Source organism: Limanda limanda, chromosome 18 (genome assembly GCF_963576545.1).
Source record: "Limanda limanda chromosome 18, fLimLim1.1, whole genome shotgun sequence".
NCBI lineage: Eukaryota > Metazoa > Chordata > Actinopteri > Pleuronectiformes > Pleuronectidae > Limanda > Limanda limanda.
Window position 1 is genome coordinate 3,216,447 of NC_083653.1, and position 20,159 is coordinate 3,236,605.

Genomic DNA, 20,159 nt, shown 5'->3' on the forward strand with positions numbered 1-20,159 from the left:
TCTATCTATCTATCTATCTATCTATCTATCTATCTATCTATCTATCTATCTATCTATCTATCTATCTATCTATCTATCTATCTACCTATCTATCTATCTATCTCTCGATCTATCTATCGATCTAGAACAGAAGAGTTTGTGTTGTTTTCTGGAGCCTACATTACCCACAATGCCACTTGCTTCACGCAAACCTCACAGATTCTACTGTCGTCCTGGTGATTTTTATCCAATTTCATCAGCAATGAGGTAAAAGGAGTTGAAATCTTGTGGGTAAACATTGTTTTAATTAAACCAACACGTCTCCACTCGTGTCTTCATGTATTTTTTTTAATCGTGACTCCTCCAGGGATCCACACTTTGTTTGATATCATCTCCTCAGTATTCGTCAGTGGTCCTGCCAGAGGAGCAGTGATGAAACAGAGGAGGGGGGGGGGCTTCACGCCAGTTTTTTACCAAACCGGAGGTGATTTAATTCTGCGGCTCGATGGCGTCAGATTTCATGAAACAATTTATGAAAAGGAGTCGAGCAAAACTGAGTCAATAATTCAGCTGAGATGCTCGGTGTACATGAAGCTGTCAACCTCACCCCCCCCCCCCTTCCCTTCCTCCTCTTCCTCAGCGAGTGATTGACGGCCGACAGCCGTGTGAAGAGCGTCTGTGTCCTTGGCAGCAGAGAGGAGATGAAAACAGGACGATGCTCTGCTCGATGCCAAAAACCCAGAGAAACATCCGAGGGACAAGACTTCTAACTGGGATCAATCCTCCCTGTGTGTGTGTGTGTGTGTGTGTGTGTGTGTGTGTGTGTGTGTGTGTGTGTGTGTGTGTGTGTGTGTGTGTGTGTGTGTGTGTGTGTGTGTGTGTGGGGGGGGGGGTCGCACTGTGGCATCATGGGATGCGACAGAAGAGGAAACTATGATGAGCTACTGTCAATCACCTCCGTATTCTAGTCGGTGAATTTATCGCCTGCGAAGGGATTTTAATACCAGATGAAGCTAATGAGAGGTTTTCATTTTATTAGATATTCAAACTCGTCCTCAGAACATTTTAATCACAACTAAAATATATAATCTCTCACTTTAATGACTGATCAGACATCTCAGTGTCTGTGTGTGTGTCTCTGTGTGTGTGTGTGTGTGTGTTAATCAGGACTAGAGGTGACACTCGGTATAATTTACAGCCTATAAAAGAAGCACGATTGGATGGAGGCTGCCCCCCCCCCCCCCCCCCCCCCCATCAGGCCCTAACCTTGACTTCCTGTAAACCGCTGGCTGGTGCGGGACAGGATGAAGATGAGGAAGAGGAGGAGAGGATTTAGATGGAGAGGAAAGGAAACAGAGATAAATACGGAGGAAGTTCCGAGGCTTTGAGGACTGATGAGGTCAGTGAGGGATTCAAGTCAATGTAAAGTGAATGAAGCAGGTTGATTGTATAAGTAATATGTAAAAGTATCTGTGGATATTCAAATTCCAGCAGAAATGTGCGAAAACAACACAAACTGATTCCCACAAAGTTCGTTGGAAGGTTGGAACATGAGCCAAGAAAGAACTTATTAAATTGAGGTGTGGATCTGGACAGAAGGGGCGGACGAGACAAGTTTTTGGGATATTTTCAACTATTTCTCTGAGAATAATTAATGTTTCTTGATAAAAAATAGAATCTGGAGCCATTTGGGGACCTGATATTGATGAGTGTGTGTAATCTGGGGCAGCTTGATTGAATTTAAGGGGAGATATGTGATCTACTGAGTGATTTATCCATTTGTTTGTTAGTCTGTCGGCTTAATTACTCACAAACACTGAACCTATTTGTGAAATGTTATGAAAAGTCTCCTAATCTTATAATAAAGTTAATAAAGTCACTAACCAGCCTTGAGTGGAAGGCAGGATTACACGTGATTGTGGTTTTAAATGTAAAAAACAAATTTAAACAGTGGAAGCTGTAACTTCGCCTGAGTCACACTTAACAGAACAACAAATGAAAGTGGGATTCCCTCCCTGGTTTTCTGCTTCGTATGAGCAGAAACACACAAACACACACACATACACATAGACACACACACGTTAAACACACACACACTCTCGCACTCGTTGAAGTGTTGCTGGGATTTTCTTTTCCCGGTGGTTTAAACAGACTGACTTGCTGAACACAGATGGAGAGCCATCTGAGGAGGAGCTCTATTAGTCCCAGACATCACACTGTGAAGCTGACAACACGTTTAAAGAGCCGTTTGCGGACTCGCACACACAGTAACACATACACACACAGACACACACACAGACACACAACAGGGCAGTTCAGTACAAATGTCAGGCGACTGATAAGAGGAAGTGAGAAGTGGAAGCTGCCTGTGGTGAGTTGGGACACGTCGTGTTTATCTCGTTGTGTATTTTTGAGATCCGAACATGCATCTGCAGTCTAGAGCTGGAATTTTTGTCTACATTTGCAAAATAGAGTCGATGAAATATGAGTGGATCCAACATGTGGGAGATAACTGATCTTAATAATCCTATTTCACATTGTGTCTCACAGGATTAAGCTCAGAAGGATTTAATGAGAAATTACTAAAATGATTGATTTGATGACCAACATTTGGATTATTTAAAAAATTATACGTCTTCTTTGTCCAGTTATGTTTGTGTCATTTATCGAAATGAACGTTGTGTGATCCAGTATCTCAGTGAGAGACTTGATCGTCCCGACTCACTCAGCGTGTGAGAGACGACTCAGAGACGTGACCTCGCCACTGACCTCGACAACTCTGTGGAGCCTTGTCTGCATCAATGAAAACATCATATTTTATGTCTTTGTGTGTGTGTGTGTGTGTGTTTGTGTGAGTTGACAGTTTGGGGATGCAGAGCTTCCAGTCCCTCCATAAAATGCAATGACAGCACAATCACAACAGGACAAAGTGAAGGGTTGTGTGTCCAGTTTGTGCGTGTCTCACTTCAGCGTCTCTGCCAAGTAGAAGCTCTGCTGGACGTCGTCGTGGTTCGGAGACGAAGCGTAGACGTCCCGGACGCCGCTGTAGCCTCCTTCCAACCGACAGTGCTTCTCCAGCGCCTGCACCAGACACACAACACAGACACACACCATGAAGACACACAACAGGAAGACAGGAAATCAATCCAGCTGTTTTATGTGCTTAAAATGTCATTAAAGCTCCGGGTGGATCATTTGCTGAATATGAAAACAACTCAAATAAGTCGATGTTTTGTTGTGTTTCCATACTGATTAATTTGTTTTGATAAAATCTCTCATTGGAGCATTTTCTCTCAGCTACTGTTGTATTAAATATTACAGAAATTATTAAATTAATTTTACCTGAACGGCCTCCCAGCCCCACTCCCTGTACTTGGGGTCGTGGGTGAACCTCCACATGTACATGTAGGTCTCGATGACCTCGGGACGCAGGATGAAATACTTCTCGTTCTGGCGGGTGGCGATGGCCTCGACCCCCCCGTCGAACCGGAACGCCTCTGGACCCAGCTTCAGGGCTGAGGGAGGAAGAGGAGGAGGAGGAGGAGGAGGAGGAGGAGGAGGAGGAGGAGGAGGAGGAGGAGGAGGAGGAGGATGAGGAGGAGGAGGAGGAGGAGGAGGAGGAGGAGGAGGAGGAGGAGGAGGAGGAGGAGGAGGAGGAGGAGGAGGAGAGAATCACATCAAAACACTGGAGATGTAAAGACACAAACATCTTAATGCTGCCGCTTAAAAATGAAGAAAAGAGTTTCTAGTTTCTTCTTTTGTGTTGTTTACGCTCAGAACACGATTTTATTTCAGAGTTTAGTGATGATAAAATTCCTCAGAGCTGCATTTCAAACAGTGACTCACAACACGACTCAGGGACGGAATCAATTCAGAGAGAGAAATAATAGAACTATCTGACCGGAGATCAAAAATAAAAAACCTGCATTATGTCGACTTATGAGTAAAATACGACTTTTAAATTAGAATTAAACCTTTTCCCATAATTTGACTTTCTTGCATGAAAAGAAGACAAGTGCACGGACTAACTCCGACCCCAATTTCAGATATGAACTCTGGAAAATAGTTTCACACATGAAGAACTCTGTGTGGAGACACGGGACACGACGGCGTGGAACTGACCCGTCCTGACGTACGACTCGTGACACGTGCGGGCGATCTCGGCGGCCATCTCCATCTGGTGACCCGTCTTGTCGCCGGGCGCCCCGTCGGCTCCCAGCGCCATCATGCCGCCCGCGAAGCAGGTCAGGTGACCCATCTTGTGCTCCAGGAGCCCCCCCTTCCACTCCGCTATGTAGGTCAGGCCGCCGCTGGACTTCCTCATCAGGTTGGTCTCGATCGCCTGGAAACACGGAGAGAGATGGAAGGGCCTGAAATCAACTGTAACCTGTAATAATCCTCTTGTGATTGATCAGAGGGTTTTTAAATGTGGAGTAAATCGTAATAATGTATTTGTTTTGTTTTCACACAGTTTATAAAAGAACTGCACAACTTGCTGTGTTGTGATGTGGAGTCATTGTGAGTTAATGTCCATGTTGGTTTCTGTTGTTTAATCAACTACATTGTTCCAGGTTCTAAAAACCTTATATCAACAAGTTAAAAAACACAATCTTCACTCGAACATGTCGCACATTAAATGATAGAAACCCACAGGTTCGGTATGTTTCGGGGTAAAGACCCTTTAATTTATTAAATCGTAATATTGTATTTGTTTTCTTTTCACACAGTTTATAAAAGAACTGCACAACTTGCTGTGTCGTGAGTTAATGTCCATGTTGGTTTGTGTTGTTTAATCAACTACATTGTTCAAGGAACTAAAAACCTTATATCATCAGTGTAGAGCAAGATGGGAACTGAATGAAATCATCAGATCTTTGAAGAGGAAGTCGATGCCACGTATCTGTGGTTATTCAAATTCCAGCTGAAATGTGCGAAAACAACACAAACTGATTCCCACAAAGTTTGTTGGAAGGTTGGAAGATGAGCCAAGAAAGAACTTATTAAATTGAGGTGTGGATCTGGACAAAAGGGGCAGATGAGACAAGTTTTTGGGACATTTTCAACTATTTCTCTGAGAATAATTAATGTATCTTGTTAAAAAATAGAATCTGGGGCCATTTGGGGACCTGATATTTATGAGTGTGTGTAATCTGGTGCAGCTTGATTGAATTTAAGGGGAGATATGTGATCTACTGAGTGATTTTCCCATTTGTTTGTTAGTCTGTCGGCTGAATTACGCACAAACACTGAACCTATTAATGAAATGTTCTGATTTCAATGATATGAAAAGTCTCCTAATCTTATAATAAAGTGAATAAAGTCACTAACCAGCCTTTAGTGGAAGGCAGGATTACATGTGGTTGTGGTTTTAAATGTAAAAAACAAATTCAAACAGTGGAAGCTGTAACTTCGCCTGAGTCACATTTAACAGAACAACAAATGAAAGTGGGATTCCCTCCCTGGTTTTCTGCTTCGTATGAGCAGACACACACAAACACACACACACACACACGTTAAACACACACACACTCTCGCACTCGTTGAAGTTGACTTGTGTCGTGAGTTAATGTCAATGTTGGTTTCTGTTGTTTAATCAACTACATTGTTCCAGGTTCTAAAAACCTTATATCAACAAGTTAAAAAACACAATCTTCACTCAGGATGTGAGAGCTCGGGATAAAGTAAATCCTCAAACCTCAGTAATAACTCTTGTGTCGATCTCTGTGTTTCTGTTAACAAACTCTCCAGTTCATCACAGGAACCGAGAAGAAGTGATGAACGTGCGACAAATGAAATGATAGAAACCCACAGGTTCGGTATGTTTCGGGGTAAAGACCCTTTAAGGACAGCAGTGTTATCGTCTTCTTCACAAACGCATCCAGAGCCCCTGTCGTCCCGGAGGATTGTGAAGGATTATGGGTAAAGTATCCCTGCGTGTTGAGAGCTGTATTTTAGTCGCCATGTAATGTGTTTCGCTCCCCGGTGAGTTTCAGGAGGATGAGACTCGTCACCACAGTTTAAGTTTGATTTAAAAGAGAGAGGCTATCTTTACACCGCAGGAGATCTGCTGCTGTTCTGACACGAGATTCACATCCGCTCGCTACTTTTCTTTTTATACATAAATGACTTGAAACTTTTCCCATGGAGTCATCGTTTCCATCTCCTCAAACTCACTGTCAGGTTCCTGAGGATCAAATGATTGGAAAATAAATAGATACCAGAAAATCTGACGTTGGAACGGTGAGAGTGAAATATAGAAACGCTGAGAGAGTCAAGACTAAGACCCTCTAACACACTATCTCCATGATAAAGAAAGACACAACTGTGTGTAATCCTACAAGATGACAAACAAACATAGAACAACAAACTGTTATTCTATCTTGTGCAGTGGAGCAAATGTTTTATTGGATTAATAACGTGTCCTTAGGTGTCCTGACAGGTTATTATTATTGTTTTTGTTGTTTGTTAATTTACTCAGATGATTAAATTGACCTTAAAACAATAATCTGCAACTATTTTAACAAACAAAAATTGCTCATTTAATGACTTGTGAAGGCTGCATCTCGGCCCTAACAACTGCTTACTGTGTGTTTGTGTGTGTGCGTGTGTGTGTGTGTGCGTGTGTGTGTGTGTGTGAGTGTGTGTCTGTGTGTTACCTGCAGGGCCTCGTAGTACATCTTCTTGCCTTCCTCATCTGTCTTGTCTGACATCAGCCAGGCCTTGAGCAGGTACTCATAGAAACTGTCGCCCAGGCCACCGACCGACACATGATCTGCAACACACACACATAAACAAAGATTAAAACACACACACACTCACTAACATATACACACAGTCACACACAGTAAGACACACACACCCCTCCCACACGTCTGCGTGTTCAGATTACAACTTCAAACTAAAGATGATGGTCACATTATGCAGGGCTGGATATGTGTGTGTTTAATATAACACAAACACTCCTGCAGCTGATGATATTCTACAGTATACGTGTGTGTGTGTGTGTGTGTGTGTGTGTGTGTGTGTGTGTGTGTGTGTGTCTGTGTGTGAGTGTTATTGCAGGTGAGCGTCCACCCAGCTGATGTGTGCGTCCGCCCTGCTGATTGTCAGCGGAGGCTCATCCATATGCATGTGTCATTAACAGAGTCCGGCCTGTTTGTGGAGTGCAGAGATTAAATGTCAGCCGCAATCACGCTGAAGAGAAGAGAAGAGAGGGGGAGGAGGAGAGGAAGAGGAGGAGAGGTTGAAGAAGCTTCGGTCGCCAGGCGATAAGAGAAGCCGGCTGTGGACGAGCGAGAGCGTCAGAGAAACCAAAGAGAAACGACAGGAGCTTAAAATAGAGAACCAGCGATCTGACAACATCTCTCTCTTCAATAACATGAAGAACAATTACACATTTAGTCACAAGCATTTCTTCAGATACAGAATCAGACGCAGAGATGTAAACTAGAAAAAAACAACACTAACATCTGCCAACATCTGGCTTCTGTCTGCAATGAGGATGGAAACAATTAGATTTAGTTTCTCTCTCAGGTCAAATGACTCGGCAGGTTTTTAAATCAGCTCTGATCAGCAATGATAGAAACAAGCTATCGTCTTTTTCATAATTTTGGAACCGTGCATTTGCATATTTATTGTTTATTACATTATCTATAAATACTATATCTCCTGAGTCACTCAATCACCTTCATGAGCGGGTTTAAAACACACGATGACAGCAGTTCTAACACAATCCACTGTCACATGACGAGGTGGTGTATGTACAGTAAGTGAGGGAGGGGCTGAGGATGCAGGGAGGCTGTGGTGGTGGTGGTGGGGGGGGGAGAGATATTTTTCAGTCAACATTAGGTTGCAAACATCCCGAGGTCATAATTTATTCAACAAATGCATTCCCATCGCTATTGCATAATTTCTCTCTGGATGAAAAACCCTCTCACTGGCTAAGACGAGTGTAGAAGCTTCTTCTTTTTTGGTGAAACTTTCTATTCAACATCCAGATTGAATAAATCATCATTTGCATAAATTACGTGGATGAAAACACAGGTAAAACTGTGTTAAAGTGTCAGATCACAGCTCTAACTGCAGATGTGCTTCCTGGAGTTTTATTACCTATTTCAAAGTCAAGTTCGTATTTAACCTTCACAGATTCTAACAGATTAAAGGCCGCGTGTCAGAGACGATATTTCTGATCCCTTCAGAAACGTTTCAGAGGAAAATACAAATGATCATAAAAAACTGGATCAAACGATTTCTAAATCAGTTCCACGTCTTTCAGGAGAAATCTGCCCTGATTGGACCGATCTGAACAAGTGGAAACCTCTTCAAGGTAAAAACTGAGGCAGGAGGAATTAAGCATGAAAAATAATTATGTTTCATTAACTTCAAATCTGAAAATCTCAAAGACGGGAAGAGAGAAACCCTCAATGAGGTTTTCACGTTTCTTCGCCTGGATGCGAGTTTCTCCGGTGATTCACAGTTCTTGGTCTGCGGCTACAGGCTGAAGAATCGTTTCTCTGATGTTGTGTTTGGTCAGAGTTCAACAAACCGCCGCTGAGTTCTGGACATTAATTTGACAAGTGAAGAAGAAGCTGACGGCCAGGTGATGGACTCACGACCCGTCCACGATTAGTTCCATTTCCCCTGTGACCCAACTATTCCTTACAGCGCCTGATAGTTTGATGAAGTGGTAAAAAGGAAATCACTCACAGCCGCGTTAAGGAGTTTAAAAATGGATTTTGATATCAGCCCCTCTCCTGCTCCTTGTCAGAGTCGTTTTCATTATCTAGAACTCTTCCGACAGTTTCCTCCGACACATGACAGCCGGCATTAAAAGAGATTTTGACTCAGTGTGTCCCTCTGACACAGGTCTCTATTTTATACTTTCTCCTCAACACCCCTAATCCCTCCTCTTCCTCAAAGTCTCACCTCTCCATCCCCATCATCCAGTTCTGCAACACGGTTTGATAATGGATTTGAAATTATATCCTGTCACTGTGTGAGCGGGAAAATACTCGACAGTGATATGAGAAAATTGCAGGTTGAAGGAATGTGGGAAAGAGGGATTTGAAAACAGAAGAAGAAGGGAAACCATCCTGCAGCGTCGGTCCAGCAGAACAACAAAATAAATCCCTGTAAATAACGAAGAGGATTTGGCAAAAACTACTAAACAGATTCTTACAGAACTCAATGAAAGGATGGGACACAGGCCAAAGGAACCCATTGAATTTTGGCCTGGATCTGGATAAAGAGGCAGATCCATTCTTATTCTTTAATCACTATTTTAACAGGGAATAATTCATGAATCTTGATGATCTCTTAACGGTTAAATGAGAGGGACAAGAGAAACATGTATCAGGGACAAGTTCCTGGACAAATAAAGGAAGCGAGTGTCTTTAAAGCCCAATGGAGCCGGAGGAGTGATCATAGTGATCCTGTCGAGAGGAAGACGTGTGCACTCTCCTGGTCGTCGTCAGAACAAATCACAGGCGTGGAACCGATTTCTTTGAAAGATCAACACAAAGTGCTCGGGCAGTGATCCACACAAGGTGTAATTTGTGTGTCACCACGACAAAGGAAAGGCCGAAGCTCGGTGACACTTTTTAACGTTGCTGATATCAGACTGTGGCTCCAGGTGAGTGTGAACCCAGCGGAGATTTTCATCTTAATTACTCCGTGTTTAGAAGGAGATTTCTATCTGAATACTCAGGAGCCGTTTCTGTGTGAAATACAACTGAACATGTGAGAATATGACAGAAGGAAATTGGCTTGACTAATGTTTTTATAAATATAATGTCACATTAATGCATAAAACTGACTGTTCAAACAGAATTAACCAGCCAGGAAACGACAGGGTTGAGCCTCCAGGTCTGATGGTTAATAACGACAGGTCTATCTTTGTATTACAGGGAGTGGGAGGAGTTTCCCCAGAACAGAGACAACGTAAATCTGCTTTAACACGAGGTCTGATCACCTTAATGCAAATAAAGCTCCAGCTCCTGAACCTGCTGTGTGATCACCAGGTTTTATTGGGGCTCAGTTCCAGGTGAAGCTCAGTAAAGGTGAAGCAGTAACTGTGACTCTCTGATGTGAAGTTGTGGAGACAAAGGGTGAAGGTGATGATTCTCATCTTTTGAAACGTCGGCTTGTTATTTAACTGGAGAACATTTAGTGATGGAGATGTAAAGAAGGAGCAGAGCATCTAAGAAGAATCTCAGTGGACAGGACAGAGATCCTCCTGAAGAACTATGACATGTAGAGAACTGAGCACTCACGTTGGCCCCACTGGCCACTGTTGGGGTTCAGGTAGTTGGGGTACAGCCCCTGAGGTTTGTCCAGGCGGTTGAGAACCTTCCGGATGTTCATCACCTGATAAGAGGAAGAAGAAGAAGATTGCATTCAAAGAGGAAATCCTGTGAGAGTTCAAAACATGTTCACATCTCCTGTGCTTCTGTTACCTTCTGAGCAAACTCAGGATTTCCAGAGAGCTGGCCGAGGTGCATGAACTCCAGGTGCAGGGTTCCGTACTCGGCCAGGATGCTGCTGCCGCCAGACGCCCACGGCCAGTTCCTACCTATACCACTGCAGATAGAAGAAGAGAGAGAGAGAGAGAGAGAGAGAGAGGGAGGATTCTGTTAATCAAAAGGAAAACGACAAGAAGAAAGACTGAAACACCGCTGACGTGTAAAAGAGACCGTTTGAAAAAACACGCTCGGTAAACATGTTGTAACAGGCGATCACTCTGCATTCATGCTTAGTTAAAACCACAAGGTCTGTGGACAATCAGACAGGAAGACAGAATGAGTCATGTGAGAAAAGTCATTCATCAGAAAACCTCACCACAGACAAACTCCTCTTCAGAGTTTCCTCAGTGACTCAGCAGCCAAACTTTAAACCAGAAGGACGACTTCTAAATCTTAAACTGGTCAAATTTATTCGCTGGAAAACAACGAAGTAATGTGCAGTTCCCCCCCCCCCACACACAAATGTTCACAAAACATCTTATATTTTACACAGATTTACTGTTTGGACGTCATTTTGTCATGATATGAGATTCCTGGACATTCAAGTCACTGAAATTCAAACTTTGGTTGTTGGTAAACTGAGAGAATATAGAGAATATATTTAAGGCACTTCTCAAAGTCTACGTCCATGTTTGTGTACAGTCTATGCACGTGTGTTTGTGTGTGTGTGTGTGTGTGTGTGTGTGTGTGTGTGTGTGTGTGTGTGTGTTGCATGATTAGAGCCACTGACAGATCACTTCTAGATCAAGAGCTGATGACTCTGGTGGTGAAGCCTCAAGTAGAAACTCATGAATAACATTTTACTGCACTGTGAAACACACAGCGGGGGGGCGGCAAAGCAGTAAATAAATGGGGGACATAAACGGCACTACACACACACACAAAGAAACACACACATACACAGACACACACCTCTTCAAAGAGGTGGATGAACATACTAATTACCCCCCCTTCAACTCATCATGCTGCACAAGCCATAATTTGTTTCCCATTACACCGTGGATCTAATCAACTCAGCCGAACACAAGCAGGACCACTGCAGCATCAGAAACACACACACACACACACACACACACACACACACAGACACACACAACCTGACTGACTTCAGAGCTGTGCGTTTCTTCGCTTTGGACCCAGATGTATTGGAAAAAGCATTATTTCTTCATCTCCTCCTCCTCCTCCTCCCCTCCAGTTAACTGTAGGCTCGATCCGTATATCCATCTTTCTCAATCCCTTTCTAACCCCCCCCCCATGATGAGTGATAAATCTCCTCTCCTCAAAGGCGGGGGGAGGAACACACACACCTTTCCATTTCAGGCCTGTCCAGCTCAAATCCATCCCAGAGCCCCCCCGCTGTGAGGAACACTAAACCCCCGTGAAGGAGAACACAGCAGAAGACAGCAGGAGGAAAGCTGGAGAGTAAACCAAAACAGACACAAACCAATGGACACAGATATATAGTTAAATACTGGAGATAGAGAACTGAGGGTGAGTTTGAAATACTACTCATCTGACCAGGGTGTGTGAAAGAGAAACGATTGGAGACGTGTAACGCTGCCTGGAGTTTAATTCAAAATTAAAAACCTGTCAAAGGGAAGATGCTCGTTTGAAATGCAGGTGAAATAAAACAAAACTAATAAAAAGAAGAAATAACAGTCGTAGTTGGATTCAAGAAGTCAAGCAGGGTTAGGGTTTCAGATACGTTTTGGGTTAATTACCATGTCCTAGACTCACTTTCAATGTGTTTGGCCATTGGAAATAAAAGGCACAGAGTTTGAGGAATCGACTCGTGATTATGCTTCAACTGAGCGAGAGCCTGCAGAGACAGAGACCAACATTTCTGACAATTCAAACGACTAAAAGACAAAAAAATGGACGACGAATTCAGTCTAACTCAAAAATGAGTCGTGTGTCTCAAAAAACGATTTAAAAAACTGGTTCCAATCCAAAGTCTGGTGAGGAAAACGTCTGTACCTGTCTCTGTGGCAGCTTGCTTGGATGTCAAATTCTATCAATGCTGATAAATTCAATAAAAACCACGGGGTCACAGATCTGCTTCTGCTCTGAACTGGGCTGTTTCAATATCTGCTGAGGAACATTCACGCCTCCGGTTCTGATGGAAACGCTGTTGTTCCAGTTCTGAAAGTGGAAACCAGCACAACACAAACACAACACAGCTGTATTAGTGTTAAAACAGTGCAGAGTTGTGTTTGACCAGCGATGCAGACGTCCCCGTGGCCCAGTTTCCAGAGTTTCCAGAGTTTCCAGCTCGCTCTAAATCCAGCTCCTTCACATGGGAGGCGATGAGACTTGTTACCGGCTCCGAGCGATAAGAGACAGTTTAGTTTATGACCCAGCTCCCGCTCTTCAGACCCACACTGCAATGCTGCACAAACACTACACAACTGAGCACACACACACACACTCTCACAGGGGCCTTGCTGTGGCGCTCATCTCAATTAGCACATGAGGATTTCTCCTGTTATGAGTTTCTCCTGTGACCTCAGTTGGCTTTCACATCAATTATCATATTAAAAGCCGAATAAAGAGCGGGTTTGTTTGAATGCTGCGTCTCTGACTCTCCACATCATCACGTCGTGTTCTGGATGAAATATTCCACTGATGAGAAAAACGCTTGAAACCAAACAGAAGTAATTAAATGCAGCGGGGGAAAAAAACACGGAGTAAATTCTCTCTGCAAGCTCGACAGGAAATGTTAATTAAAATTCACGGTGACCTAGAACAAGGGGGACTTCTCAGGGATGAGGTTTGGCTCACACTGACGTTTCAAAGCTTGTGTTTAAACTTTCATTACAAAGCGAGAGATGAGCCGTCGTCACCCACCTCCGACTGAAGTGATACCAGGCACTTTGTTCGACTAACAGGACTCAACGGTTCTGATTGATGTGCTCGGCCCGATTCATAACTTTCACCCGGCTGAGAGAATTAAAGTTTAGTTTGAATATTGCAGGTTATCACTGGGGACATTTTCCTATATCGACTTTAAAGCAGGAAATGATGTGGAGTTCTTTTCCAAGGTCAGAGAGGAACTTTTGGATCAGACTGCAGAAGCTGAACACCGGGAAATGGGTTCTGGGTATTTTCCAGAGTTTGCTTTGGAGTGAGGACATGATGATCCTCTTCTTCATCCTGAGATATTTGTATTCTGGGACCTTCGTGTTCTCACACCCAGGCTCTCATATTTCTAATCGCAGAAAAATTCATCCAGATAATCCTGCATTTGCTCCACATCACGTTGTCCTGCACAAAAAGACTCAAGGCGTCCGTGCGTCAACAAACATGGATCCAACGCCTCGACCCAGAAGGAGAAGTGGGTCGTTACAGATTGATGCCACCGGTGAATCTCTTCACTTTAGAGGACGTACTTTACTTTTCATCTCCTCCCTTTCAGGGGCGTCCAATGTTTTTGTTAAATAATTAAACCTCTCACAACTTTACGGCCGTTTCTTGGCTCAGCTCGGAAATGACAAACTGTAGCTTGGTAGTTTTTTTTTATCCACCAGTCGATTCTGCAGAGGCGACATCGGTGAATTTATTTCTGCTGTGCCGATGTTAGGAAGCACTCCCCCGATTCACTTGTGCTCAGTGGTCGGATGAAGCCTGTAATTTGGCTCAATTCTCTCTGTCTTTTCGTGTGTGTTCGCAGCCCCTTCCCTGTCCTCCTCCTCCTCCTCTTCTTCTTCCTCTTCCTTCTCATCCAGCACACAACCTCTTTTTCCCTCAATATCTCTTCCTCTCTGTCTGAAAATCTATCGCACTTCTCCTCCAGGCGCGAAGAAAATGTGAATCGCAATAGATTTGCAGTTAGCAACTTAATTAGAGGCCTTAAATCATGGGTGCCTTCCAGTGCCTTGGGTTACAGCCGAGGCAGTGGAAGGCTGCACTGGGAACGAGTGGGTATATTTTGTTTAAATCGTTGGCCAACTTTTCTTTGTTGTTAAAAAAAGCCTGAGGGCAACGAGATTGTGTTACTACCAATAGCATGATTGTGCATCTCCTGTGTGTGTATGTGTGGTCATGGTAAGAACATGCCTGTCAGGTCACGCTACGGTCAAATGAAACAACATCATTACAGCTGGAAACACGCGGGAGACACAATTTAAAACCTGGAACAATTTAATATTTAGCATTTGTCCTCAGAAATGACTCAAGTGATCAGTTTTCCAACAGTTGGAGCTATTGAATAATCAATTATATTTGTATCAGGACTGAAATATGAAAACAAAGGGTGAATAAAATAAGGAAAACACCAACAGAAGTCTTCCTGCATTGATTTACAACACACCAAGTAGACTCTAGTTGCTAAAATCTGCATTTCCTTTAAGCTTCTGTTCTCTGACACAGAAATTCAAGTGAATTTCACTTATTCTACCCACATAAAAACACACCCCTGGAGGTTGTCACTACTTTATGAAACAGAGGATTTATGCACTAACGGGTTCACGTTCCTATCACATCAGGAAAAACACGGCTCATTGACAGAGTGGCACTTTTCATCACAGCCTCACCAGGGAGTGGGAACACAGCCGCTCTCCATCCAGGCCTGTAAATCAAATCCGCAAGAAGTGAGCAGCTCAGACGTTATTGTTTTGGCCTCGAGGTCTGTAGCTGAACGAGCAGATGTGCCATGAGGTGGCTCTTTATTCTTTATTTTTCACACTTTCTCCTGTGAGATAAGGAAAGAGAGCAGGGGGCAGAAATCCTGGCTTCCACTCTGCAGCACCATTAAGAAAATGAAAATACCTTCAGCAGCAGTTTGGCTAAAGAGCAGATGTTCTCTTGGAGATTGTGGTGGCTGTAATGGTAGCTGTGGGACGGCTAATGTATTAGCTCGAAGACGGTCTGGTGAATAAAAACCTCCAGAGAACCGTGAGGAGAATTCTCTACATGAGCTCAAATCTTCACAGAAACTCAGAAAACGATAAAAACTTTTCTAATACACATGTGATTGAAATGTAGAACTTCACGTTCCAAATGATTTATTTTTCATTCGGTTATTTTCAGTGAATTTCTCAGCAAGGTGTTTGCAAACTGAAACCTTGAGTGTTTTCCCCATTTCCAATTAAGCAGAAAAAATGAGATGTGTGTATACGACACACACACAAACACAAACACACAAACACACACAGATTCATCCCATTAAGGCCAGTCAGTATGCAGTGCAGTGGGAGTGATTCGCAAGAGCTTCATCTGTCTGAGTATTAATAGCAGGGCTATGGGACATACTGGCCTGAGCAGATAACGACTGGGTGACTAGTTTGAGTGTGTGTGTGTGTGTGTGTGTATGTGTGTTTGTGTGTGTGAGTCTGTGTGTGTGTGTGTGCGTAAAAGTGAGAAAGACACAGTTGAAGAAAGCTTCCCCTGTAGAGGCACAGCATCTTAATGCTGGATGAAGCCACAGATATATTGATATAGCTTTAATACTTTAATGTTCCAATTATAAATGTTTATTCATCTGGAGGTTTAAAATTATTTTTTTCCACAACTGTAAATGTCTATATTATTAATTTCTAACTTGAAACAAATCCTACGCTGGGAATGTGTGAAGTTATTCTGCTTATTTGTTATTATTTTGCCTTTTTCTGGGTCACAGTGTCGTTATTTAATTACTAAAACAAAACTGAAGCAGCAGAAAACAGTTCTGAGGCTTTTAGGCTCTTGTAGTTTCACTGATCTACGATGAAGTAAAGTAAAGACTCAAGTAGTGAAGCTGTTAGTGAGGAGTAAAGGGAGATGGGAAGAAGAACAGTGTCTAATGGTTTCCAGTTTACTGGAACCACTCAATCGCTCCCAGTCCTTTGTGATCCTTTAACTCAGATGATGGAGGGACCAGAGTTCCTCTCTCCACCGGACTCGCTCTGCTGGGGTCTAAGTCTGTCGCCGGGTCGATCGGGAGAATCAAGACCTGAGCAGCGATTTCCACTCAGTTAGTGGAAATCAATGGGTTTGTACACAAAGAGAGGGAAACAGTGAGGGGGGGGGGGGGAGAGAGAAGACAATCGAGTGCCAGATTCTATAACTGAGTCCCTGATTCATCACATCACAAGTGGCCGAGTTGAGGCCTTTTCAAGTGTCTTCTGAATATAAAAGAACCACAAATAAATAAGTCCAAGAGTTTCTTTCACGACTAAACAAGCCTACATGTTTCTTGTTTGTTTCATGGACGATGAGTCTGGTGAAGAAATGGGATTATTAGTGTTATTTTGTCCGAGCAGAAAACTTTTGCTCCAAGTAGAAAGCGGAGAAACAGATCTAGTGAAGTAACGATCATCACGTGGGACGTTTGGTTTCCATAACACTCCCAAGCAAGTCTGTGGAGAAACCACCTGGGTTGTGTGGTCCTAACTCAAAACCTCTTAAAGATGATGTTAACATGTTAACACTGCATTCCATACAACATTTATTCCATTTGTCTAACCTGGGACTCGTTGATTCCTCCGGACAAATATGTGTCAATGTTGACCGATAGCTTCAGAGGAGACAGCAGCTCCGGCTTCACCAGAGAGAAGAAATGACATTTATCTTGTTCTCTGACATGAAACCGGAGCGAGTGAGCAAACGAGGTTCGGTCGCTGTCGACGCAGTGACACGTTTTTTAAAACCGTGTCCTGGTTTCCAGTCGCCGCTCTCGGGCTGCGTGGACGGCTGCAGGCGAGAGTGATGGAAAAACGGCAGAGGGGGAATACAGAGAACAAGGCCATGGAGGCGACCTACAGGATGATGTCCTGGATCAGAAGGAGATACTGGGTCAATTGAGGGAAGACGGATGGAGAGAGGGAGGATGGAAAGGGGGCTACAGAGAAAGAATGAAAGAATACGGAATAAAAGGAGGAGAGGAAGCAATGGGGACGAAGGGAAAGATAATAATTGGGCCTCGTTTGCATGTGTGTGTCTGTGTGTGTTTTACTGATTCGTGCTGCTTCCATCTGGGTCAAGGTTGTGTTGGAAGTCCCACAGCTTCAGAAGAGCTCCACTGATGTTTCCTCTCAACTTAAAGAAACTCTCCATCCGTTTGCATCCGACTCTTTCTGCCTGAACCCACTCACTAACACCTATAGAGTCTATTTGTTTATATCACAACCAAGGATTATGTTTCTGAACTTTCTATTCATATGATTTCACTGTTCTTCGTGACTTAAAAGCAGAAAAGATACAAATGTTTTCATATTAAAGCAACATTTTGTGACTTTTACTAAGCAACAGCGCCCCCTATGGCCACACGCAGCGATTACTTCTGTCTGCCTCGGAGCAGTGAAGTGTTTTTCATGAAAAGATGTAAGAACGTGTGTGTGTGTGTGTGTGTGTGTGTGTGTGTGTGTGTGTGTGTGTGTGTGGGGCCATCATAGCTCAGTCATGCAGGTAAAGTCATCATCACCACCAATCTGCTCAGGGCTCAAGGGGATCAAACGCACACACTCACACACACACAGACACACACGCTTACACACACACTTACACACACTCAGTCTCTCTCCCATGGGTGCTTCCCATTCCAGAGAGGGGGACACTGGGCGGGGGGGTGCAGGGTCTATTCACCCACACATTCAGGAGGAAAATTAATTTGTTACAGCATGTTTATCGTCATGACAACCCGCCTTTTAATTAACGGCAGACAAACAGAGGAGTACCGTGTCCGTCTCTGGGGAAATGAAGATATAAAGAAAATTAGGGAAATAAAAGTGCGCCCCCCCCCCCCCACCCATCCATAATGAATGACTGACAGGTAGGGAAACCGGGTGCAGGACCTACTCGTAATGTTTCCTCTCAGTGATACTTTGATTTCTCTGCTACGTCACTATAACAATGATTAATACAAATACTTATGATATATAGTCTCTGCTTATTGATAAATACATTTGTGCATCAAATATTGATTAATTGCTAAAGGAAACTTTGCTAGTTTGAAGCCCTTGTACAAGTTATGACCTACTCTTTATATTTATTTGTTGGTATAAAGCCGAAATAACATTTGATTAATTTAAATGATGCAATAAAAAACAATGACAGGACTTTTTATTTTTCTATCTGACTCCACAGCTTTCATAAAACGCTGCAGCTTCATATTCGAGCACTTTAATTCAAAGTGAGTGTAAATTAAAGAGAGAGGGGACGTCTGCTTTATGAATGCTACAAGAAATATGTTATCAATCAAATCCACTCACACCAGAGAAGGAGACTTGTTTCTCTTTGTCTTTCTACCAGAGGAAACCGCTTTGCCAGGTGTCACATTGTGATGATAAACGCTTGTAACTCAAGTCAGACACTTGTGTGTGTTCTGGTCTTTTAAGTGTAGTTCAGTTTCAGGTCCAGCCGCTGGCCGGGAGTCCGTCCTGCGTGAGGAACCAAACATCTGACAGGTCGGCTCTCTCATGGAAATCTGAAACATCTCAGCTCCGTGGGTGAGAGCTGGAACCGAGAGAGAGTCTGTGTTCGCCAACGTTGCATCATGCGCCAGACCACAGAGCTCTTTCATAGAAGCAAACCTCAAAACCACTGCTATGTGTGTGTGTCTGTGTGTGTGTGTGTGTCTGTGTGTGTGTGTGTGTCCTACCTCTTGAGGTTGAGCAGAGCCCAGGGGATGCCAGTCGGCGTTTTGAAAGCTGGCAGCAGCTTTTCACCCAGCTCCACCGCCTTTCTACGGAAAACCTGAGACAAGAAAGAAACAAAGAAAAGTATTTAATTGTGTCTTTGCTGAAGGAGGATTTTACATTGTGTTGACCGTGCACTTGATAACGGGGAAAGAAAAGATCTGTACAACATTTCAAATGCAGTTCACCAAGTGGCCTTCAGGATTAATGAAGTTGTATCGTGTTGTATTGGAAGAATCAGTCGAGATCTGACTGTATTTAAAGTCGTAGAAACTAAATGAGCAAAGTGACTGGACCATGCACACTCAGTAGTTTCCTGTTTTATACATTGGGGTCTTCGACACAAAAAGACTCACTAAATAAAGTTATTCAGCCGGAAACATGCAAGTGGATTTTAGTTTTTGCTGCTAAAAATCAAAATTCCCTAAAAATAAATTAGGATATTTTGATAATTAAACGGTTTCCGCTCACTAAGGGTAACAGCACTTCAACTGTATATTAGATAAAACTCCTTCTGAGCATGTGGTTGTGTTCTTCACTGAAACAACACCAGTTTACAGAATTTTTGTGCTGAAGTTAAATTATTTACATCAGAGAATATTCAACTACATTCCAGATCCGGCAGTCGAGGCCTGGTGCCGCTTTAAATAACTTCATGAATATTCAGGAGAAACTGAACCTGGACCAGAACAAAACCCTGAGATGATTTTCTCATGAAACACGACTGATCTCCACGAGGTTCACCTGAACAAACCTCTAAGATTCTAATGCGCCATCGGGTGGGACTTGTATATTGGACCGGACAGCTCGGTAGCAGCTCTTGTCTCTTGGGATTCGGATTTTGTTGGCAGTGAAAGTAGAAGTGCTTCCATATCTGGCTCCTGGCTCGAGTTTAGTCAAGCAGTTAAGATGAAATGGGATCTGGCTTGAGATGAGGTGGAGCGCTCCACTGCTGCTGCTGCCAAGGTTTACAGGTTCTACACTAGACACACGTCTTCTTTCCTCTCAGTGTTGGTGTGATAATTTAAAATGCTTATATGTAGCGCTG

General features: G+C 43.3%; 1 protein-coding gene across 1 annotated transcript in view; it reads right to left on the bottom strand.

Moving 5' to 3' along the window:
- Positions 1-20,159, bottom strand: part of man1a1 (mannosidase, alpha, class 1A, member 1) — a 107,014-nt gene that overhangs the window by 2,618 nt on the left and 84,237 nt on the right. The window contains exons 5-11 of the mRNA XM_061090956.1: positions 19,075-19,169; positions 10,434-10,557; positions 10,251-10,344; positions 6,636-6,751; positions 4,102-4,321; positions 3,322-3,494; positions 2,945-3,060 (exon numbers count right to left, since the gene is read on the bottom strand). Coding sequence (XP_060946939.1) covers positions 2,945-3,060; positions 3,322-3,494; positions 4,102-4,321; positions 6,636-6,751; positions 10,251-10,344; positions 10,434-10,557; positions 19,075-19,169 — 938 coding nt within the window. The remainder of the gene's footprint in view (positions 1-2,944; positions 3,061-3,321; positions 3,495-4,101; positions 4,322-6,635; positions 6,752-10,250; positions 10,345-10,433; positions 10,558-19,074; positions 19,170-20,159) is intronic.